The sequence below is a fragment of the Staurois parvus genome, unplaced genomic scaffold (assembly GCF_062004578.1).
Source record: "Staurois parvus isolate SC_StPar_1 unplaced genomic scaffold, SC_StPar_1.0 ptg000693l, whole genome shotgun sequence".
Classification (NCBI taxonomy): domain Eukaryota; kingdom Metazoa; phylum Chordata; class Amphibia; order Anura; family Ranidae; genus Staurois; species Staurois parvus.
In genome coordinates, this window is record NW_028318489.1 from 618089 (window position 1) to 642931 (window position 24843).

At 43.9% G+C, this 24843-nt stretch overlaps 1 protein-coding gene across 2 annotated transcripts in view; it reads left to right on the forward strand.

The window, feature by feature from the left end:
• LOC149446260 (NADP-dependent malic enzyme-like) overlaps positions 1 to 24843 on the forward strand; it is a 279632-nt gene that overhangs the window by 25869 nt on the left and 228920 nt on the right. The window contains exons 1-2 of one of the 2 annotated variants that reach the window (XM_089652762.1): positions 674 to 798; positions 14167 to 14396. In XM_089652762.1, coding sequence (XP_089508888.1) covers positions 14175 to 14396 — 222 coding nt within the window. In that variant the 5' untranslated portion in view covers positions 674 to 798; positions 14167 to 14174. Of the gene's footprint in view, positions 1 to 673; positions 799 to 14166; positions 14397 to 24843 lie in introns of those variants that run through there. The other variant, XM_089652763.1, reaches the window with a different exon arrangement.

Genomic DNA, 24843 nt, shown 5'->3' on the forward strand with positions numbered 1-24843 from the left:
TCTGTTGGGGGTGTCAATGTATTCCTAAATAGAATGCAAGTGTATAATCCATTCCTGCATTAAAAATGTCTGTGTGTATCAAAGTAAAAAAATGACCATTATCCCCGTTATCAAATGACCATTATCAAAGTGAAAGGAAAAGTCAAAGAAAACCCCAAATTTTGGGTCGTCCCCAGAACAGGAATAGAGTGGAAATCTTCCATTGGGGGCACTAGTTTTGGAGACAACCACTTTGCAGGGATTTCCTTCCTTTTGGCAATTGGACAGGAAGTAAAGGTAAATCTCCCCAATGGAAAATAAAAAAACAAAAAACAAACCTGACTATGGCTATAACCCTCCTTCACTCTATCCGAAATGGGAAAAAAAAATGGACCAGGGTGTGCTTTTTTGTATTTTTGTATCCTCGAGTTTTTGGAAAACATTTTGACAATTGCTCAGCAACACCTTGTTTTAGGATTTCCTAATTTCCTTTTTTGCTCTAAACATTTGCACAACTTTTGGCACATCAATGTCAATAAATCGTAAAGGTACGATGCAAAATGTAACGCTTGCTTGCATGAATCCTTACGTATTGAAGATCTGAAAGAGGTAGGGGGATGGGAGAAGTCTAGAAGTACAGTGTAAGACTGTAACCAGGAAGACATTGTCAAGCTAAATAAAGTTGTTGAGGAAAAAAAAAGGCAGCCTCAGCAGCAGCAGCAGCAGTCTCTGGCTGTGTCCTAATAAAGAGCAGATCTTAGTTGACTTTAACTCCTGCGGTGCTGAGAGCAGCTGCTGCTCCCTACAGAAAGGCTAGAGGTAAATGAGACAAAGACAGCAGACATGATTGCAGCTTGTTGTGCTTCTGTCCTGTGTCCATGGACTGATACATTGTATGATTTCATGTGTGCATGGGGTAGATGGGAGATGGTGACATTGTATACAGCCATAGATCATCTATAGATCATCCAGGGACAGTGTGCAGCTGGCAGGCTGACATGTATGTGTTATTATTGCTGGGGGGACATGCAGAGGGTTGCTTCCATCAGATGATGGCTGATTGCGGAAGTGAGCGCTCTGCTCCATCTTTGCTCATTCTTAACCCTTACATTTTGGAAAATTGTTTGTTGTAAGTAATAGCTGGTATCCCTGGCGTCCTTTTTTTGAATGGATCATATACAGGCAGGTTGTCAAAGCGAAAGATACCCTATTTGTTATTTCTGCAAGTGTTCGCCAAAATCCTGGTTCAGCTGCTGGGTTTTTTTTTTTCGTTGTTTTTGTGCGTGTGGTATTTTTTTATTAATTTTTGTTTTTTTGTGTAGTGTGTTGTTTTTTTTTTTTTTAATTTTTATTTATTTTTTTTTTTTCATTATTTTGTTTGTGTGTGTGTGGGTTGTTTTTTTTTTATTTATTTTTTATTTTTTTATTTATTTATTTTTTTTTATTATTATTTTGTTTTTGTGTGTTGTGTGTGGGTTGTTTTATTTTGTTTTTAATGAAATTATGTACACAGTTTGTGTATATGTACACAAACTGATTATGGCAAGTGGTGTGCCAGTGTTCAGCATTTGGGTATATTATTAGACAGGATATATGGTGGCTTTCATTCATGTATCAAATTCTTATGTGTCCCTTTTTTTTTTTTTTGGCCATAAGTATGTAGTATAAAGATGCAGCACTATCTACATTTATTTATACAGTATACAGAACATTAGCAGAAGCTGTATTATACAAATATATATGATATATTTCATTTTTTTTTAAATCTATTTTTATATTATTATTGTAAGCTCGCTCCTAGATTGTAAGCTCGAAAGAGCAGGGCCCTCAATCCCCTCATGTTTTGCATTGTATTGTTGTTGTTCTGTCCCCCTTTGTAATGTACAGCGCTGAGCGAACTATTGGCGCTTTATAAATACTGTATAATAATCACACACACACTATTTTGGTTAATTTTCACTAGTGCAGAAGCTGTATTGTTCAAATATATATTTATATATCATAAATTTATTTTTCCCCCTTTTTTTTTTTTTCTTTAACTTTTATTATTCTTATAGTATAAAACATATACACTATTTTTGGGTAATTATCACTAGTACAGAAGCAAATACTGTACATATTTATATATCTTTGTATATATTTCATTTTTAAAAAAAAAAAAAAAAAAATATATATATATATATATATATATATATATATATATATATATATATATATATATATGTTTATAGTATAAAAACATATACTGTTTACATGCATTTTGGCATAAACAATTTAATTTTTTTTTTGTAACCTATTATTTTTTTATTTTATCGTTATGAGCTCACAATTTGAGGGCAGCTACATCATTAAGGGCTCATTCACACTTGACTTTATTTCTAACTCTTTGCCAAACACCCCTATAGCATTTGACAGGCGTTAGACAGGCATTTGGGAAGCTCCCCAAACGCCCTATGCGTGGTTTTGAGGCGATTGATAGGTGTTTGCTAAGCTTTAAAACTGCACCACAAACGCCTATAATGAAGTTTAAATGGTATTAACGCTCCGCAAAAGCCTGCCAGGTGTTTGAGGAGAAGCACCCTAGACTTGAATGGGAGGCTTCAACTCCTCTTGACTGGACATTAGGCGTCAGTTTTGCCACGACACAACTCTTCAGTGTGAACAGCACTGTGTACTGCCATGTGCAGAATTTTCAATAAAGCATTAAAAACACTTCCCAAAGCCTGTCTGACGCCTGCTGACAAAGCTAGTGTGAACTGAGCCTAAAGGTGTTGATCCACTTTGCCTGAGACCCAGAAAGAGTGATGGGAGCTACTAAGGAGCGTAGCCTGCCTGTCTGAGGGAAGAACAGGATCTGAGTGCATTGGCTCTGGATCTTAAAGAGCGTCCCCCTCCACATACCCAAAACAAAATTTAATATCCACACTTGACCCAGTGTGAAACAAAACATACTGCTAGTGCATGGAGTCCAGCATTATCTTCCTTGCAGGTGAAGTTCTCCATCTGCCATTCTGCTCCACCACCGTAACCACCGGTTCACATATATGCGGCAGTGCGGGCCGCTTTTTGTGCGGGCACCAGAGCCCCTTCATTTGAATGGACTCCCGTTCCCTGGGACACGTGGAGAAGAAGTCCCTGCACTTCTTCTGAAAACACAGCCCACACGGGAACCTCTGTTCCCAGTACGGTTACATTTTCCAGTGTGGGCGGTGTGCTATTAGAACTAATGGCACCCAGCCACAGGTCCATATTCCTCTGTGCGGGTGGTGCGGTTGCACGGATTTTCGTGTGGATCTGCAGCCGCACCACCCGCACATATGTGAACCTAGCCTAAGACAAGATCCTGCACATGCGCAGATACATAGCTCTCTAATAGATCCCATGGACCTGGGCGAGACCCACCGCATGTTTGTGAATGCATCAGATTCTCCCCCCCCAAAGACATGCGGTCATACCACAGGTCTCTGCCAAAACCTCGCAAACTACCTCCTGGAAGGTGGTAAGTGGCCAGATGCAAAATCCTCACCTAGGCGAGGCTGAAGTAAGTGGAGATAGTACAAAAAAGTTGTCCAGTAAAGAGGATGCCCTTTAAATGGGTGTAGGTCCACTTTTAATATTATTAGTTTTGCCTGAGTTCTCTTTTAACTACTGTACACTTCCCCCTTAAGTTATGAAGAGGAGGAGGTGCTTTGAAGTCCTAATGCACTTCCTGTGATAGGGTGACAACATTAACCATCTATAGATACAGTACAGTGAGCGTTGTCACCCTAGGACAGGAAGAGTGTTTCTGGCAGGGTTATCGGGTGTAAACAGAGGAATAAAATTTTGAAATAAAGAAACAAATGCAGCCGCCATATCCAAGGACTGCTAAGCTGTAATATAGGAATTTTTTTTTTTCTGGGTTGGGAGAGGCTAAATGAACTGTAATGGACATGAACAAAACAGAAGGGTTCAGCAAAGGGATATTGCTTGTTGTATCTGATTGCTTTGACATTATGTACTTTTCAGTGGTTCCTCTACTGTCACACTTGCTAGGGGAATTTGAATGCTGGATATGCAATGTCTACAAGCTACAAAAATGGGAAGATCTGCATCCACTTTCCTGTGTAAGGATTGTATTGTCCATACTGTAATGTTTACATGCAGCTTTCACATTTACACAGTGTCCTAGGTTGCTAAGGCGCAGACTGCTTCTGCTGCCTAATGTCCTAGTGTTGCAGGGTCGTAGCCATCTTCTGCCTCTGTGTCCATGGTTGCCAGGGCGCAAGTGGCTTCTGCTGCCTAGCATCCCTGGTTGCCAGGACACAGGCAGCTCCTGCCATCTAGTGTCCCTGGTTGCCGGGGCACAGGCAGCTCCTGCTGCTTAGTGTGTCCTTGGTTGTCAGGGCACAGGCGGCTGCTGCCTAGTGTCCTTAGATGCTGGGGAGCAGGCTGCTGCTGCCTAGTTTCCTTGGTTGCCAGGGCGCAGGCGACTGCTGCCTAGTGTCCTTGGTTGCCGGGTTGCAGGCAGCTTCTGCAACTTAGCTTGCTTGGTTACTGGGGCGCATGCGGCTTTTTATGCCTAGTGTCTTTTGGTTGCTTTGACAAAGGTGGGTTCTGAAATGGGCTAGTAGACAGGTGGAGAGGGTGATTTAGGGTGTGGTGTTTTTTGTATAAGGTTTATGCTGCTTTGTGTCCATGGTTGCTAGGACGTGTGAGGCTCCTGAAATAGGTTCGCAGGCCAGTGAAGAGGTGACTTGAGTTGTGTTTATGTATGTGATTTGAAAAAAAAAAACAGTTGAGTGCTCTGCGTGATCCTTTTTTTTTTTTTTTTTTTTTATATGCACCAACAGTTTTTATTACAGTAATTAGAATTTTATTGCCGGGCCAATCTGAAGCTCCAAGGACAGGCGGGGGGGAGGGAGGAATGGTGAGAGGCACAGATTAGTCTTGCAGTGGTATTCATGATAGAATGTAGACGTCGGGAGAAGATCTGTCAGGAAGGAGTTTCAGTAGTCAAGGTGAGAAGTTGAAATGTGGACTTTGGTAGTCTCCTGGTTTATGGATCAGGTTGGGCTGTGATTTACTATAAGTAAAGGTTGGAGGAATTTTACTGAAGATCAGAACCTTCCAGGAATCTGAGCATAATGCTATAAGATAGGTGGTTCTGGACAGTACGTTTCATGGAGGAACTTTCCCGTAGGCCCCTTGGATCTTTGTGCTGTAGTTGGTATGGTGAGAAGGCCTATTCATTGTGCAAAGGAACGGCAATGGCCCAATACCAGAAACTCACAGCATGTGCGTTGTGATGAGCCGCATTGCAGACCTGTCGCCCACTACTATACTTGTGTTGTGAGTGAATGACACCACAATGCATAAACTGCCGTGTATTAATGTGAATCGTGGGAACATGAGCAGTTTGCTGCATTTTACCACAACACACAGATCTTCAGAATGGGAGGAAAAAGCTTCGTCTTTAGTTTTACTTTATAGTAAACAGGGGGCCTTCTCCGTGTGTTGGGATTGCGCTGGGAAAGTCTCTCTTTTTGTTTTAATTTAGTTATTTTTTTTTCTTTATAAATAGAATTCTAATATTTTCCTGTTGCACTAATTCTTTGAATCACTTGCTGCTCAGCTCATTAAGCAATCCTCTGATCACATTAGGATGGTATTGCTCTCTGTTGCAATAGAAACAGATGCGAGCTTCGTCTGTGTGTTGTTAGTATCATAAAGTGATGTGAATACACTTTACATTCCAGCATTATAAGGAAGAATGCCAAGGTCCCTGAAAACGCATACCTGCTAGGTGGGGGGGCATGTGCATAGATCAGTAGAATGATTCATTTATTAGTTATTATCTTCTCATAGAAGAGGTTTGCGTATTTTATTACTAATAGCACCAGTACAAGTGTCCATCTAGCCTACACTATATTGCCAAAAGTATTGGTCGGCCTGCCTTTACACGCACATGAACTTTAATGGCATCCCAGTCTTAGTCCGTAGGGTTCAATATTGAGTTCCCCACCCTTTGCAGCTGCAACAGCTTCAACTCTTCTGGGAAGGCTGTCCACAAGGTTCAGGAGGGTGTCTATGGGAATGTTTGACCATTCTTCCAGAAGCACATTTGTGAGGTCAGGCAGTGATGTTGGAGGAGAAGGCCTGGCTCGCAGTCTCCATTCTAATGCATCCCAAAGGTGTTCTATTGGGTTGTGGTGAGGACTCTGTGCAGGCCAGTCAAGTTCCTCCACCCCAAACTCCATCCATGTCTTTATGGACTTTGCTTTGTGCACTGGTGCACAGTCATGTTGGAACAGGAAGGGGCCATCCCCAAACTGTTCCCACAAAGTTGGGAGCATGAAATTGTCCAAAATGTCTTGGCATTCTGAGGCCTTAAGAGTTTCCTTTGCTGGAACTAGGGGGCCAAGCCCAACCCCTGAAGAAATGACCCAACACCATAATCCCCCCTCCACCAAACTTTACACTTGTCACAATGAAGTCAGGCAAGTACCGTTCTTCTGGTAATTGCCAAACCCAGACATGTCCATCGGATTGCCAGACAGAGAAGTGTGATTGGTCACTCCAGAGAACACGTCTCCACTGCGCTAGAGTCCAGTGGCAGCGTGCTTTACACCACTGCATCCAACACTTTGCATTGCACTTGGTGATATAAGGCTTGGATGCAGCTGCTCAGCCATGGAAACCCATTCCATGAAGCTCTCTACACACTGTTGTTGTGCTAATCTGAAGGCCACACAAAGTTTGGAGTTCTTTAGCTATTGACTCTGCAGACAGTTGGTGACTTCTGCTCGCTGTGCGCTTCAGCATGCGCTGACCCCGCTCTGTCATGTTACGTGGTCTACCACTTCATGGCTGAGTTGTTGTTGTTCCCAGTTGCTTCCACTTTGTACTAATCCCACTAACAGCTGACCGTGGAATATTTAGTAGCCAGGAAATGTCACGGATGGACTTATTGCACAGGTGACAACCTATCACAGTACCACGCTTGAATTCACTGAGCTACTGAGAGCGACCTATTCTTTCACAAATGTTTGTAGAAGCAGTCTGCATGCCTAGGTGATGATTTTATACACCTGTGGCCATGAAGGTGATTGGAACACCTGAATCCAATGATTTCGAGGGCTGTCCCAATATTTTTGGCAATGTCATGTATGTTTGGGCAGAAAAAAACACTGTTGTTTTTCAAAAGAACTATTTCTCTTCCAGATGTAGCAGTTATTAGAATGAAATAAACAACTTAACACTGGCAGGGGTGCTTCCAATGATCAGCCTTTTAACCTTTATCCCAAAAGGGAAAATAAAAACTGTTTGCTGTAACTGCTTATAAAGTGTGATCTAAAGCAAACTGCGGATGTAGACCTTTGCTTGTCTTTATCTGGCCCTTGGGTCACCCTTCCATCCATTCACACCAATGGGGCACCCTTGCTCCCACAGACACCATTGATTGGGCACCCTTGCTCCCACAGACACCATTGATTGGGCACCCTTGCTCCCACAGACACCATTGATTGGGCACCCTTGCTCCCACAGACACCATTGATTGGGCACCCTTGCTCCCACAGACACCATTGATTGGGCACCCTTGCTCCCACAGACACCATTGATTGGGCACCCTTGCTCCCACAGACACCATTGATTGGGCACCCTTGCTCCCACAGACACCATTGATTGGGCACCCTTGCTCCCACAGACACCATTGATTGGGCACCCTTGCTCCCACAGACACCATTGATTGGGCACTCTTGTTCCCACAGACACCATTGATTGGGCACCCTTGTTCCCACAGACACCATTGATTGGGCACCCTTGTTCCCACAGACACCATTGATTGGGCACCCTTGTTCCCACAGACACCATTGATTGGGCACCCTTGTTCCCACAGACACCATTGATTGGGCACTATTTCCCCCAAGAGATACCATTGATGGGGCATTATTGAAAGGCCAACAATGCGGCATTATTCCTCCAGCTAAAAGCAAGGATGGGGCATTATTCCTCCAGCTAAAAGCAAGGATGGGGCATTATTCCTCCAGCTAAAACAAAGGATGATGCATTGTTTATTTCAACTGATTTTGGGGCTTTTTTTACTCCCTCTGGGCACAGCCCAGCCCCCCAAAGCGTAAACTGGCCCTTTGTTTAAAGGTTTGGCTTCAGTATGTTAGTGTATCTAAATCTGCTAGTGCATCTAATACTCCCCACCCCCTAGACTGGCAATGCTGCTGTCTAAAGGTGCTCCTATGCTCCATCATCCTGAGTGGGGACACTCTAATACAGGAGGTGTGTTACTTGGCAGATCACCAGGTGAAAACATAGAGAGAGAAAAAGCCTAAAAAACAAAAATGAATGCAGCCACCACATCCACTGATTGGAAGCTTGTCCTCTTTAATCCTTTGCAATGATTCAGGTTGCAATGACCAGCATAGCTGTTGCAGTCCAAGCAGTCATTGCAATTGAAAGCTCAGCACAAGGTCATTGTTCTGGTACAAGGCTGATAATAACAAAACACCTTTTGTTATCACTCTCTTCTTATCCTTAGTGATCTGGTATGTTCAAGTTTGTATTGTCAGTTTAAAGGAATCCCAGCTTTCTATATATTTACATGAAAATAGCACTTGATCCCTGAAATGAAAGTGGAACTTAACCCCTTCCTGCCAGCTGTATGCATATATGCAGCTGCACAGAGGAACAAAGTCTGTTGTTTTGTACACAATCGTGGGCCCCCAGCATTGTCACTGCACTGCTGCCAACAGCTCCTGGTCACAAAGTGATGATTGAGACACAGTAGGATGGGCTCCTGATCATGTGATCACTGTGATAGCCAATTACAGTGATGACATGATCACGGGACACCTACGAGACATCTCTATCCTCCTGGCTTTAAGATTTCTTTTAACTGCCAGCATAGAGGAGCTAAAATACATGTAAACTCCATCACTAACCTCTCATGTATGCTTAACGGAGTATTTTAAAGTGTACTAAACCCAGGACCCCGCATTCACCTTATCTGGTCTCCCCGGACCCTGCACTCGCTACATCTGGTCTCCCCGGACCCTGCACTCGCTACATCTGGTCTCCCCGGACCCTGCACTCGCTACATCTCTTCTCCCCGGGCCCTGCACTCGCTACATCTGGTCTCCCCGGGCCCTGCACTCGCTACACCTGGTCTCCCCGGGCCCTGCACTCGCTACACCTGGTCTCCCCGGGCCCTGCACTCGCTACACCTGGTCTCCCCGGGCCCTGCACTCGCTATATCTGGTCTCCCACAGTACACAGAACATGGAAATTATTTCAGTAATTATAAACAATTATTTCAGAAATTCTAAACCGCTAAATACCTCTTCTCATTGTCTTGTGACTTCTGTCAGTGTCCAGCAGAGCACTGGTTAAACCTTGTAGGAGGAGTTTTCATTCACCTCTGTCTGTACTGTGAGGCTGCAGGACCCCTGACCCTCTGTCTAGACAGCGCTGATTGGCCCTGTGTTAATCTCATGGACCCTCCCCAGAAAAAAAAACACTCTAGCAATACACACCAAGTTGAGCATGTGCAGCTTGCCCCCAAGGCTCTTTTTTTAGCAGCAGATGGAGTGGGGACAGTAGAAGGGGAGGATCAGGGAAGACAGGCACAAACCACCTTTTTACTCAATGCAGAGGGTTAACCACTTAGGTTCCACACTGAATATAACAATGCTTTACTACATATACAGACTGATTTTACTGTTGTGGGTTTAGTAACAGTTTAAGGAAAAACGCAGATTTAAAAACAAAAAAAATTACATTAATACCTGCCATTACGTTTTGGGTACTTCTTGTTATAGCATGCTTGACAACATATTTGTCCCAGGCCCTAGGACTCTGTCACCTTCAGTGAAGGCCCACAGTGTTTTTGGTGGTCCTTTTCTGAACGGTCCTACCCAGATCATATCTACCTTCAAGGTGACCCTACCTCCAATAGAGCTGGTACTACCCACTTTTAGCCACAACCCCCACCACCACCACAATTTTATCTTTTTTTATTTGTTTCTTTTACATGCTAAGTAACTCAAATAATGTTAATGCAGCCAGGGAATCATTGAGGCAGAGATTTTTAAATACGGGACTGTTCTGGAAAATCCAGTTCAGACCCAACAAAGGATGTCAAAAAAAGGTCAAAACAAGTATTTTATTTATATTTATACAGGGTTTCAGACCTGCCTGTTCCAGTGTGTAGCATTGTACACCTTGTCAGTAGTATAGGAAGCTCAGAGATTGATTTACTAAAACTGGAGAGTCCAAAATCTGGTGCAGCTGTGCATGGTAGCCAATCGGCATCTAACTTCAGCTTGTTCAGTTAAAGCAGACCTCCAGGAAAAAAATTTTTCCCATACAGTGGAGCTGTGCCTGCACTGCATAGGTTAACTGCTCATTTTGTCTAGGGGTGACACTGAGCTTCTATTCACCTTCACCTTCTATTTGATCCTCCAGAAAACGGCAATCCACCCTCCACCCCTGTCCAGAGGTGGACTGTTCCTGTCGTCCTCAACCGCCATAGCTGGTCTATAGGCTTGATGACGTTGGGAACAGTCCACCGCACAAGACCGCTAGGGGGTGGGGGGATGCTGGAGTGGCAGGGACCAGTGCTGCGCTGCTAATTACTTGGGTATACCTCGGCAATCCTCTACCCTAGACAAAAACATGCAGATAACCAATGAAGTGGGGGCACAGTCCTATTGCATGGGGGGAAAAAGTTATCTCGGAGTTCAGCTGTAAGCTTTGACAATTGATTTCCATGTAGAGCTGCACCAACTTTTGCCGTTTTCAGTTTTAGTAAATTAACCCTACAGGGGGTTTCATCTACTAATGGATATTAACCTTTTTCAAAATAGGAAAATTTCAATGAAATGTCAAAAATTTGGGCTACAAATTCTGCAAAGTGAAAACGGTCAAAATGTTGGTCAGTGTCTATATGTCCAAATATGGAGTGACTGTGGATTGCGCATCTTACAAAAATGTCACAGGACAATTCAACAGTCCCTGGCGCAACTTGGCATGAGGATGACGATAGTAGGTTTCACATGGCTACAAATTACTTGCACCACCTTCGTAATGTATCATGTGTGCTTGGTGGTGGGTAGTTGAGTATTTGGTGTTCTTGCTGGGTACTGAAGACCATACAGGCTGATGTTTCTTTAGCAGAAGGCCAGCATGCTTCCTGCCGTTTTGCAATGAGGGTACTAGCTTGATTGTTTGGCATGCTGAATAGCTGTTGCTGGGAAGTAAGAGAAGGGGGGAGAATTACAGAATTTTTGTGTCGGCGCTCTTCATTTGTGGGTTTTTTTTTGTTTTTTGTTTTTTTTACTTTTAATGGAAAATGTGTAACTGGGAGCTGGATTCGACTGGTCAATGGATCAAGGTTTGGGGAGGCCAAACAAAATCATATGAGGCACAATGTCTCTGGCAAGAGCAGTTTTTTTGAACCATAAAACAGGGTGCTTCTAAAACCAAGCAGGGGGTGGGGGACCCGATATTTGGAAACCACATGTGCATGCGTGTTGCTGCCTCTTTTGCTCCAGGGCACCTTTTTACTTTTTGTTTCATTATTCAAGCAATTTAATTGTGGTGATTCTGCCACATGTGCCCTCCCAGGTTCATGTAATATCTGGAGAAGGGGGGTACATCTGGGCCCTGAAAATGCATTGTTAATTATGTATTGTATTGCTGAACAAGCACCAATATTGAAAGGTTTTTGTGCTCTCAGTTCATTGGTTTGGTGCCCTCGTCAGACTTAAGGCATTGTATGTTTTTTATTTTTTTTAATGTGAGACTTGACTCCTGACTGCAAGATCGCAGGACCAGTTTGGACAACCTTCAATGGAGCAGTTATCCCTATCAGAGTGGCAGCCAGTTTGTGTCCTACATGCTTAGGCCAAAAGCGCACACTTGCAAACCAAAAAATAGTGACACCTTTTGAAGATGGGACAACAATTTGTAGATTAGCCTGCTTTCTGGCTTTGCCGGTTCCATTATTTGTGGTGTATCCACATATAGCAGCCCTTTATTTGGTCTATTAATTTGCTTCATGAAAGTTTTTACTAGATCAGGATAAATATCTGTCTGCCAGGGCTAACACAACCCTTTCCTCCCAGTTCCTATACTGTCCTATAGAAAAAATACACTGCTTAAAAAAATTAAAGGAACATTTTGAAAACACATCAGATCTCAATGGGGAAAAATATCATGCTGGATATTTATACTGATATGGACTGGGTAATGTGTTAGGAAAGTAAGGATGCCCCATCGTTTGATGGAAGTGAAAATTATCAACATACAGAGGACTGAATTCAAAGACACCCCGAAAATCAATGTTAAAAAATGATGCAGCAGGTTAGTCCAGCAACTCAAAATGGTACTCAATAGTTTCTATGGTCCCCACGTACTTGTATGCATGCCCGACAACATCGGAGCATGCTGCTAATGAGGCAACAGATGGTGTCCTGGGGTATTTCTTCCCAGATCTGGACCAGGGCATCACTGAGCTTCTGGACAGTCTGAAGTGCAACCTGGTGGAGTCAGATGGATTGAAACATGATATCCCAGAGGAGTTCTATTGGATTTAGGTCAGGTGAGCGTGGGGGCCATTCAATGGTATCAATTACTTCATCCTCCAGGAACTGCCTGCATACTCTTGCCGCATGAGGCCGGATATTGTCGTGCACCAGAAGGAACCCAGGACCCACTGCATCAGCGTAGGGTCTGACAGTGGGTCCAAGGATTTTATCCCGATACCTAATGGCAGTCATGGTGCCATTGTCTAGCCTGTAGAGGTCTGTGTGTCCCTCCATGGATATGCCTCCCCAGACCATCACTGACCTACCACCAAAACGATCATGCTGAATGATGTTTCAGGCAGCATAATGTTCTCCACGGCTTCTCCAGACCCTTTCATGTCTGTCACATGTGCTCAGGGTGAACCTGCTCTCATCTGTGAAAAGCACAGGGTGCCAGTGGCAGACTTGCCAATTCTGGTGTTCAATGGCAAATGCCAATCGAACTCTATGGTACCAGGCAGTGAGCACAAGACCCACTAGAGGACTTCAAGCCACCCTCATGAAGTCTGTTTCTGATTGTTTAGTCAGAGACATTCACACCAGTGGCCTGCTGGAGGTCATTTTGCAGGGCTCTGGCAGTGCTCAATCTGTTCCTCCTTGCACAAAAGCGCAGATACCGGTTCTGCTGATGAGTTAAGGACCTACGGCCCTGTCCAGCTCTCCTAGAGTAACTGCCTGTCTCCTGGAATCTCCTCCATTCTCTTGAGACTGTACTGGGAGACACAGCAAACCTTCTGTCAATGGCACATATTGATGTGCCATCCTGGAGGAGTTGGAATGCCTGTGCAACCTCTGTAAGGGTCCAGGTATCACCTCATGCTACCAGCAGTGACACTGACCCTAGCCAAATGCAAAACTAGTGAAAAACAGTCAGAAAAGATGAGTAGAGAAAAAAATGTCAGTGGCCTCCACCTGTAAAACCACTCCTGTTTTTGGGGGTCGTCTCATTGTTGCTTATCTAGTGCACCTGTTGTTAATTTTATTAACCCCAAAGTGGCTGAAACTGATTAACAACCCCTTCTGCTACTTAACTGACCAGATCAATATCCCAGGAGTTTAATTGACTTGATGCTAGACTCTGTTTAAAAAGTGTTCCTTTTATTTATTTTTTTTAAACCGTGTATATAGTAAAATAGAACTCTACTTTTTGCCTATAGAACACAAGTAATAAACTTCCAATGCATTATGATAGAGTGATGGGTAGAATGGAAATGGGGTTGGAGGCCATGATTAAAAAAAATAATAATTTGTCCTTTTGCTGTCTTCTTTCTTCCCTTTTTCCTTCTTTCTTCCCTTTTTCCTTCTCTCTTCCTCCTCTTCTCCCTTCTTTCTTCCTCCTCTTCTCCCTTCTTTCTTCCTCCTCTTCTCCCTTCTTTCTTCCTCCTCTTCTCCCTTCTTTCTTCCTCCTCTTCTCCCTTCTTTCTTCCTCCTCTTCTCCCTTCTTTCTTCCTCCTCTTCTCCCTTCTTTCTTCCTCCTCTTCTCCCTTCTTTCTTCCTCCTCTTCTCCCTTCTTTCTTCCTCCTCTTCTTTTTTTTTTTTTTTTCTTTTTTTTTTTATAAATATATGCAATTACTGAATATTTGTTTCCTGTACTTTTATTTTTCAGATACAAAAATGAATAGCTTGATAGTCAACCGTATACTGTCAACGGGAAGTAAAGCTGCCCCTTGCGCACTAAGGGTGGGGTCATGGCTTTCTCTGGTCAGGAACCCTCAGAGAGTGAACTGGAATCTCGTCAGGGTGTGTCACGCTGGATCCAGCAACGTACTTTCCAATAAGACACAGCATATTAAAAAGAGGGGATATGACATCACCAGAAACCCACACCTTAATAAGGTAATAATTTATTGCGCTGAAATATTTTATGGAGGCATGTGTTAATGATAGACTCACAAAGGATTCTGGGAATGCTTAGGCCTACCTTTTGGACACCAGTATCTACAGAACTACATATTATAGGCAATAGTATGTGGGCACTCATCCAAATGATTAAGCTCAAGTGTTTCCAGTACAGTTAATACTACAGCATACAAAGACAATTGTTCACTCTCAACCTTGTGGTAACCGTTTGGGGAAGGTCCTTTTCCTGTTCCAGTATGACAGTGTCCCCTGTGTATAAAGTCAGAGCCAGTTCTAAGGCTGCATTCACACTTGAACGTTTTGTAGCTTGAAGCTCCAAAAAAGCTCAAACTTAAAAAAAAATCAATTGTTCTCATGGTGTCTGTTCACACCTGATCACATGAACAGGCACCATAGAAAACAATTGATTTTTTTCGTTTGAGCTGTTTTGGAGCTTCAAGCTACAAAACGCTCAAGCGTAAATGCAGCCTACGACATGGATTAATGAGTTTGGTGTGGAGGAACTCAAGCGTCCTGCACAGAGCTCTGACTTCAACCCTACTTGAATGTTTTTGGGATCATTTGAGACATCAATTGAGAGCCAGGGTTTCTCATCCAAGATCAGTACCTGACCTCTCAATTGTTCTTTTGGCTGAATGGGAACAAATTCCAGTAGACACACTCTAAAGTCTTGTGGAAAGCCTTCCAAGGAGAGTGTTGGCTGTTGGAACCGCAGAAGGGGATCACCTCCATATTAATACCCAATGTTTTGGTATAGGATGTCCAACAAGCTTGTATTGATGTGGTGATCGGGTGTCCACAAACGTTTGGCCATACAGTGAGGAACAGAAGTATTTGAACACCTTGAGATTTTGCAGGAGTAGTGTTCTACCAACAGTGACCTTTGAAACTGTGGTCCCAGCTCTCTTCATGTCATTGACCAGCTCCTCCCTTGTAGTTCTGAGCTGATTCCTCACCTTTCTTATCAGTGATACCCCACAAGGTGAGATCTTGCATGGAGCCCCAGTCCGAGGGAGACTGACAGTCGTCTTTAGCCTCTTCCATTTTCTAAGAATTACTCCAACAGTTGATCTGTTTTCACCAAGCTGATTGTCAATTGCCCCATAGCCCTTTCCAACCTTGTGGAAGTCCACAATTTTGTATCTGGTGTCTTTTGACAGCTCTTTAGTCTTGCCCATGGTAGTAGTTGGCGTCTGACTGACTGTGGGGTGGACAGGTGTCTTTAAAGAGCTCAGACAGGTGCTACTAAATTGAATTAATGAGTGGAGTAGAGGTGGCCTTTTTAAAGGCACAGTAACAGGTCTTTGAGAGCCAGAATTCTTGCTGTTTCTTAGATGTTCAAATACTTATGTTCAGCAGTGTAAGACAAATAAATTCTTTAAAAATCATACAATGTGATTTCTTGAATTTTTTTTTTTTTAAATTCTGTCTCTCAGAGTGGGAATGCACCTACAATGTGAATTTCAGACCCCTCCATGATTTCTAAGTGGGAGAACTTGCAAAATCGCAGGGTGTTCAAATACTTCTGTTCCTCACTGTATAATATGATACTTGATGATCTGATACCAATGTTGCACTGTATATTCAGTATCTATTGTGATCAGCTTTGACTTTACTGCAGTTGCTTACTGATCTGTAATAAATAAATGCAAGATGTCAGCATCCAGCAGCAATCTCAGGGCTTTCAGCTGTCCAAACAAGGGCGGGCTTTACAGGTAAATAACACACACACATACAATACTTTAGCTGCACGTGTAATTTTATGAGAACAATTTTGAAATTAATGCTTTGGTCTGTTTTAAAGGTCAGGAAGACCTTTTAGCTGACGGTGACATGTACTTTTCCTGTAAGTCACATCCTAGTTCCTCTTTTTATCTCCAGATATGATTAATGCAGCACTTTTGATAATAGTGTCTCCCGCTGCACTGTACTAAGCAGAAATAAATGATGAGCTTGCTATTATAATTCGTCTGAATCATGCATGGGTGACCTGTGGCCTCCCTGCTGATACTACAAGCCCCAACTTGCTCAAAATCTACAAACTTTTTTTTTTTTTTTTTTTTTTACTCTAAATTGTCCCTGTAATGTAGTAATGTTATTTATATATATAATGTATGCACTATATTGCCAAAAGTATTGGGACACTCCCGCAAATCATTGGATTCAGGTGATCCAATCACCTCCATGGCCATTGGTGTATAAAATCAAGCACCTAGGCATGCAGACTGCTTCTACAAACATTTGTGAAAGAATGGGTCGCTCTCAGGAGCTCAGTGACTCCAAGCGTGGTCCCGTGATAGGTTGTCACCTGTGCAATAAGTCTATCTGTGACATTTCCTGGCTACTAAATATTCCACGGCCAACTGTTAGTGGGATTATAACAAAGTGGAAGCAACTGGAAACAACAGCAACTCAGCCACCAAGTGGTAGGCCACGTCACATGACAGAGCGGGGTCAGCGCATGCTGAAGCGCACAGTGCGCAGAAGTCACCAACTGTCTGCAGAGTCAATAACCAAAGACCTCCAAACTTCATGTGGTCTTCAGATTAGCACAACAACCGTGCGTAGAGAGCTTCATGGAATGGGTTTCTATGGCCGAGCAGCTGCATCCAAGCCTTACACCACCAAGTGCAATGCAAAGCCTCAGATGTAGTGGTGTAAAGCACGCCGCCTCTGCACTCTAGAGCAGTGGAAACATGTTCTTTGGAGTGACGAATCACACTTCTCTGTCTGGCAATCTGATGAACATGTCTGGGTTGGTGGTTGCCATGAGAATGTTACTTGCCTGACTGCATTGTGCCAAGTGTAAAGTTTGGTGGAGTGGGGATTATGGTGTGGGGTTGTTTTTCAGGGGTTGGGCTTGGCCCTTTAGTTCCAGTAAAGGGAAATCTTAAGGCGTCAGCATACCAAGACATTTTGGACAATTTCATGCTCCCAACTTTGTGGGAACAGTTTGGAGATGGTCCCTTCTTGTCCCAACATGACTGCGCACCAGTGCACAAAATCTAAGTCCATAAAGACATGGATGAGCGAGTTTGGGGTGGAGGAACTTGACTGGGCTGCACAGAGTCCTGACCTCAACCCGATAGAACACCTTTGGGATGAATTCGAGTGGAGACTGCGAGCCAGGCCTTCTCACCCGACATAAGTGCCGAGCTCACAAATGCTCTTCTGGAAGAATGATCAAACAATCCCATAGACACATCCCTAAAAGCCATTAAAGTTCATGTGTGTGTAAAGGCAGGCGTCCCAATACCTTTGGCAATATAGTGTATATACACTGCTCAAAAAAATTAAAGGAACACTTTGAAAACAGATCTCGATGGGGAAAAAATCTCCTGCTGGATATCTATACTGATATGGACTGGGTAATGTGTTAGGAACATAAGGATGCCCCATCGCTTGATGGGATTGAAAATTATCAACCTACACAGGACTGTATTCAAAGACACCCCAAAAATCAAAGTGATAAGTGAAAAAATGATGCAGCAGGCTAGTCCATTTTGCTAAATTTTAATTTCAACAACTCAAAATGGTACTCAGTAGTTTGTATGGCCCCCACGTACTTGTATGCATGCTCCTAAAGAGACCACAGATGGTGTCCTGGGGTGTTTCCTCCCAGATCTGGACCAGGGCATCACTGAGCTCCTGGACAGTCTGAGGTGCATCCTGGCAGCGTCAGATGGACCGAAGCATGATATCCCAGAGGTGTTCTATTGGATTTAGGTCAGGTGAGCGTGGGGGCCATTCAATGGTATCAATTCCTTCATCCTCCAGGAACTGCCTACATACTCTTGCCACATGAAGACAGGCATTTTCGTGCACCAGGAGGAACCCAGGATCCACTGCACCAGCGTAGGGTTTGACAATGGGTCCAAGGATTTTATCTGGATACCTAATGGCTAGTCTGTAGAGGTCTGTGTGTCCCTCAGCACAGAAAACCTTCTGGCAATGACACGTATTGGAGGAGTTGGACTTCCTGCGTAACCTCTGTAGGGTCCAGGTATCGCCTCATGCTACCAGTAGTGACACTGAGTCTAGCCAAATGCAAAACTAGTGAAAAACAGTCAGGATGAGTAGGGGAAAAAAATGTCAGTGGCCTCCACCTGTAAAACCATTCCTGTTTTGGGGTCGTACCATTGTACCCATCTAGTGCACCTGTTGTTAATTTCATTAACACCAAAGCAGCTGAAACTGATTAACAACCCCTTCTGCTACTTAACTGACCAGATCAATATCCCAGGAGTTTAATGTGCAGTGTGTGTATGTGTATATATAAATTTTATGCTTTTTTTTCAACTAGAACTTGGAACTCCATTTCGCCACCTCTGACTCAGGTCTTCTGCTACCTGCTCAACACTATCACTGGTAAGCACAGAAGTCCAGCTTCTGTGTTTACAAGTGATAGCTGGTCTTTCACCAGCTCCCACATATCCGATTTGCTTAGCAGATCCCACTGAATGCAGGACAGGGACAAGGGAGATGCAGGTGCCCGGGGTGCAATGCAGTCATGGGTGGGAGGGGTCACATGGTAGGTTGCACCCTCTGTGATCTCCTTCTTCCTTTTTCTTCTTTTTTTTTCTCCCCCTGGTGTTAAAGACAGCGCTGGCTGAGGACCACTGTTCGGGCCCCTTGGAACATTCGGGCCCCCTACTTGTGTATTGGCTGCCATCCTCTGATGGCAGCCCTGCTAGCGGTGGATGGGCTGGCGGGGGCCAAGGTACCAAGATGAGGCTTCTGGTTGCCGTGGAAACCTGATGCCTGGGATTTGTCAAGCTCTGCTTTTATAATGTTCGTTCTCCTTGGTAGCTACATAAAAGGTTATGTAAGGAGGGGAGGGAGGAAGGAGCTTAGCCAGCACAGAAAGAGTAGTGCTATGATGTGCAAGGAGGGAGAGGAGCTGTACCAGGGAATTGACTCCTCCTGGAGTGGCCACATTTTCTAAAACGTCCAAAGGCACATTGCAGGTGGATGAAAAAAAAAGGTATGGAAAGAAAACCTTGCAACAATCATTTAAAGTACTTGATTTTTCTGTGCTTTGACCTGCAATACTGTTAAGTTGGTGGCAAGGTCTCTTTAAACACTTTTGACACAAGAGCCTTTCATGCTGTGCGCACATCTTCTACTGTATCTTACTGTTAATTATTCTTATTTATTATTGTAGATTAGTTTCTTGGCTCATAGTAAAAATAGTCCTGAGGGTTTATTTCAGGACAGTCATTAACCTATTGTCCTGGTTGTAAAAACTGTGCAGTTCCTGTAGGAAATGTTTGATATCTACACATGGGTGTTTATGGCAATGTTTTATTGGGTGTCTGGTAGTGTCATGAAATTAAATAAACTTCACAGGTAAAGTCAGTGGTGCAGTTCATTCAGTCAATGTTATCGGGAAAGGCATACTATGTGTGTGGACTGGGCAGCAGCTCAAGGCCTCTCATGGATTTTGGGAGCAAATGTATATGAAATGTAGGTCAGGCAACTTCAGTGACTTCTTTCTGTCACAGCAACCTGGCCAGTATTCACGTCGAAGAAAAGTGAGCAGCAAACAGCATTCTTCACCATGCCGCAACCATTCTCTGGTTTATAATTACTAGAAGGTGTCTGGTAGCAATGACCTCCTTGACCTGGCATGACTGGAGAAGACTTCCATCCTCCTTATCCTTCTGAGATAAAAAAAAAGAGGGGTACCTTTTTGGCACAAACTAAAATACACCCCCCCCCCCCCCCATGTCCGAAGACCAAGTCTACTGTAGAAGTGGTACTCCACCACACTTCAAAGGGTCAACTGCCTACTCAGTACCGGGGTGCAGGAATAAGGAGTTCTATCTCCCTTTTTCCTCTCTCCAGCTAAAGCGATACAACAGTTTCCACAAAGCGTCCTCTTTAGACACTTCTTGTCGGTGGTACGCATATATGCAGCTTCTTGGCAGGTGGGCCTTTGCCCCTCTCTCTCCTCATTGGCTCACTGGCTGTGATTGACAGCTGCAGCATCTGAGCCAATGATAAGGGGGGAGTCCCCAGAGAGCTAAGGCTCTTGTGCACATTGCTGGATCAAGATCGGACTCAGGTATTAGGGGGGTTGGGGAGTTGCTGCACACAGGTTTTTTACCTTCATGCATAGAATGCATGAAGGTAAAAAACCTTGAGCCTTTACAACCACTTTGAAGTGACACTAAGCTCTGGTTTAAAAAAAAAAAAAAAAAAAAGTATTAAAATATGTATTCTTAACTCAAAAAGTACCTTCTATTGCTCTCAGCCTTCTTCAAAGTAAGTCAACTTTCTTTCTCTTTTTCTCTCTCTCGCTTGTTCTCCATACTCCTATTGTATGTAGTAACCTAACCACTTCACTCAACCCCAAGATGGACTAGGATCTAGGAGCTTTGGATCACCAACATTTGTGGACACCTGACCATCACACCTTTTTATGAGGTTGCTGGACATCCTATATCAAAACCATGGGCATCATTATGGTGTTGGTCCTCAATTTACTGTTTTAAAATATCTACTTTTCTGCAAAGATTTTTCTAAAGATTTTGGAGTGTGTCTGTCCATTCAGTCAAAAGATCATTTGTGAGGTCAGGTACTGATGTTGGATGAGAAGATCTGGCTCATAACCACCATTGCAGTTCATTCCAAAGGTGTTCAGTAGGGTTGAAGTCAGGGCTCTGTGTAGGACACTCAAGTTCCTCTACACCAAATGGGTTAAACCATATCTTTTTGGAGCTGGTTTTGTATTCAATCACAGAGAGAGTTGTACATATATTGCTGAACCATATAGTGAATATATCTGGAAATCGGTAATCACATGTGCTGAACAAAATTTTGGTCCTACACTGAATGTACATTGCAGCCTATTTATTTTAGAGGCACCTACCCAGTAATCTCCAGTGCCAAGACACCTTGAGTGTGTCTCTACATTTGTCTATCGGCCATTACTAAGGATACCAGCTATGATGGCTAAAACTAATAGTTGCCTGGCCATTGTGCTGACTCACTGGTTCAACAATTTGAAAGGCAGAAGTCCTTATCTGAATACTGGTTCTGGGTGAATGATGTAAAAATTAAAACAAGATGGTTAGCAAGACATCCAGATAATTAGCATTTGTGTGGACAGAAAAGTCAGCAGAGCAGTCTTCATTTTTCTGCTACGACAGGTTTCCTGAAGGGACCTTTCACGCTTGGGCTCCATTCACATCTAAGCGTTTTGTACCGTGACCTAATCGCACCTGCATTTAGGTGCCATTGAAAATGAATGGTGCCTGAACAAGCATGGTGCAATTTTATCAGTTTTGCAGAACATATTGGGCCTGTGATACCAAACTCCTAGATGTGATCGGAGCCTGATGTGTCATGAATAGAATCGCAACAAATTATTCTAAGCTTTGTACCAAACACAATAGTCTTAATGGCCCTAAAAGTTTTCAGCACGTTTTCTGTCTAGTTATAAGCGATCACTGTGTATAACCTCCATTAACTTTTGTGCAAAGCAAAATAGACAGCAATGTACCAGCACAATGTCCTCGCACAACACTGCAGATCTATATAAGCCACAATACTCTTCAAATTGCCTTGAAATTGCCGCCCGAATGACCACCGATTGAATGAAAGCTGAGCATGCAGCCATGGAAGAAGCAATAATTGAAACCCTCGGAACTTTAGATTTTATTGCAATAGTGTGTTATTATCACCAACTTACAAAGTAAATGCAAACCACTCATGGCTGGCTTCATTTTCAGAGAATTTTGAAGCTGCCAATTAAGTTTTATGAATTTTTTTTTTTTTGATTTTTTATTTTATCATGTTTTTATTTTATCATGTTGGTGTGCATTTATAAAGGGCTCCTCCCCCTTTTTTGAATTTTTTTTTTTTTTTTTTTTCTCCTTTAAATGCCTACCACACTCATGTCTGTCTGTGTTGACAATTCCACTTGTCTTCTCTGTAGATTGTGTGCATGTTGGGTTTTTTTTTTTGTTTGTTTGTTTGTTTTTTTAACTACACTAATATTTGTTTATTTTTAAATATGCCCCACACCCCAGTTGCTAATGTGACATGGCTGTGCCAGAACAAGAGGTGTAGTAATCAGTTTTGCAGGTGTAAAGGGGAAGAGTTGAGGGTCTTCAGGGTTATTGTTGGTGTAGAAAATCTGGTCCTGGAGATCAAAGCTTTTCAGAGTATTGGGCAGGATAAAGCTTCCAACCGTGGGTCTACATTTTGGTGGTGACCAGCACCCACTGATTGTACACAGCTCTTATGATTGGAGGGCTGACTAGTGTTCAGGGCTCCACATGTGAAGCCTATTTGACTCCAAGGGAGCAGTCAGGGGTATGCACAGTGCTTGAGAAGTCTATGGGAAAGGACCAGAACACCAGCCCTGCTAGAGTAAAATAGAAGGCTGATTAAAGCATTTTAGAGTTCTGTTTTGTAGCATTGGTAGACAAGTGCTAAAAAACTCCTGCAAGGGTAATTTTATGTATTGAAACTGAACTTTCTTTGAAACAAGTGGGCAGAGATGGCCTGAAAAGGACAATTTGGTGATTGGCTCTTGATTAACCACTTGCCTACCAGGCACTTATACCCCCTTATTTACCAGGCCAATTTTCAGCTTTCAGCGCTGCCGCACTTTGACAATTGCGCGGTCATGCAACATTGTACCCATATGAAATTTTGATCATTTTTTTTCTCACAAATAGAGCTTTCTTTTGGTGGTATTTAATCGGCACTGGGCGCTTTACTTTTTGCGCTATAAATAAAAAAAGTGCAAAAAATTTGAAAAAAAAAAAAGTTTCTTTGTTTCTATTATAAAATTTTTCAAACAGGTATTTTTTCTCCTTCACTGATGTGCGTTGATGAGGCAGCACTGATGGGCACTGATAGGCGGCACTGATAGGCAGTACTAATGAGGTGGCACGGATAGGCGGCACTGATAGATAGCACTAATGAGGTGTCACGGATAGGCGGCACTAATATGCAGCACTGATAGGCGGCACTGATAGGTGACACTGATGATGGGTACTGATAGACGGCACTGACTGGCATCACTGCTGGGCACTGACTGGCGGCACTGACTGGCACAACCCCTGGGCACTGGTGGGCGGCACTGGTGGGCGGCACTGGTGGGCGGCACTGGTGGGCGGGCACTGGTGGGTGGGCACAGGTGGGTGGCACTTCTGGGCACAGGTAGGTGGCACTTCTGGGCACAGGTGTGTGACACTGCAGAGTGGCACAGGTGGGTGCACTGCTGGGCACAGGTGGGTGATCTGCTGGGCACAGGTGGGCGGAGCTAGTGGGCGCACTGCTGGGCACAGGTGGGCGGAACTTGCGGGTGGCACTGCTGGGCACCGATCATCAGGGCACTGATGATCAGTGCCAATCCCCGCTCTGACAACTGCCGGTTCTCGGCAGTACTTTCCTCACGATCTGACAGCGTGAGGAAAGTGCACCCGAGAACCGGCACTTGCATTTCCCTGTGATCAGCGTGTCATTGGACACCGCTGATCACGTGGTAAAAGGCCGCTGTGACTGGCCTTTTACCACATCACGTGATCAGCTGTGTCCGTAGGACACAGCGATCACGGAGATCGCCGGGTGCGCGCCCCCTGGGGCGCGCAGGAGAGCGCGTTCTGGGAGGACGTCATATGAAGTCCACCCAGAACTGGCCGGCCGCAGTGCAGCCATCATTCGGCTATCTGCGGTCGGCAGGTAGTTAATATTGTTGTATTTTCACAAAGTTGCATTTTGGTGTATACCTAGTGAAAGGTTTGTAGCCATTTCCTTGGTCAATTAAGGCAAGTCATCCAATCTTCATAGCTCATTGCTTTTGTTTATCTTACCGTGTTTCCCCGAAAATAAGACCTACTTACAGGTTTCCTTCTGGGTGAAATATAAGGCATCCCCCCGAAAATAAGGCCCCCCTAGGCTCTGTCTCGTACTGAAAATTAATTTACCGTAAACTGGTTGCTAGGGCCGCCCCGACTGGCGTCTAGCAACCAGTGACGTCACTGCTGTGTGGAGGCGGAGGTCGGAGTGAGCGGGAGAGAGATGCGTGTAGAAGAACAGGAGGATCAAAACGGACGGGACGCGGTGAAGGTGGTGAGTGCTGGTCTGTCTCTGGTGACACCGCCCTCATGATGACTGAAGGTTCTAAGTCAGTGGCAGACTCTGCTCCAGCCCAGGTCCAGGCCCCAGCCAACCCAGTGACAGTCCCCAGGCAGGCCCCAGGGGGGAAATGTCTGATAAAGGGGTGGGGGCATGTCTGGTGAAGGTGTTCAGTGGCACGGGTGGGGGGAGGGGGATCACTTAAAATGACACAGAAGGATCAGCAGATGGGACAATCAAAATGACACCGGAGGATCAAAAGGGGTTACTAAAATGGTAATTTTCTTTATTTTCATTTAACAATAAATGTGTACCGTATTCTTCTTCA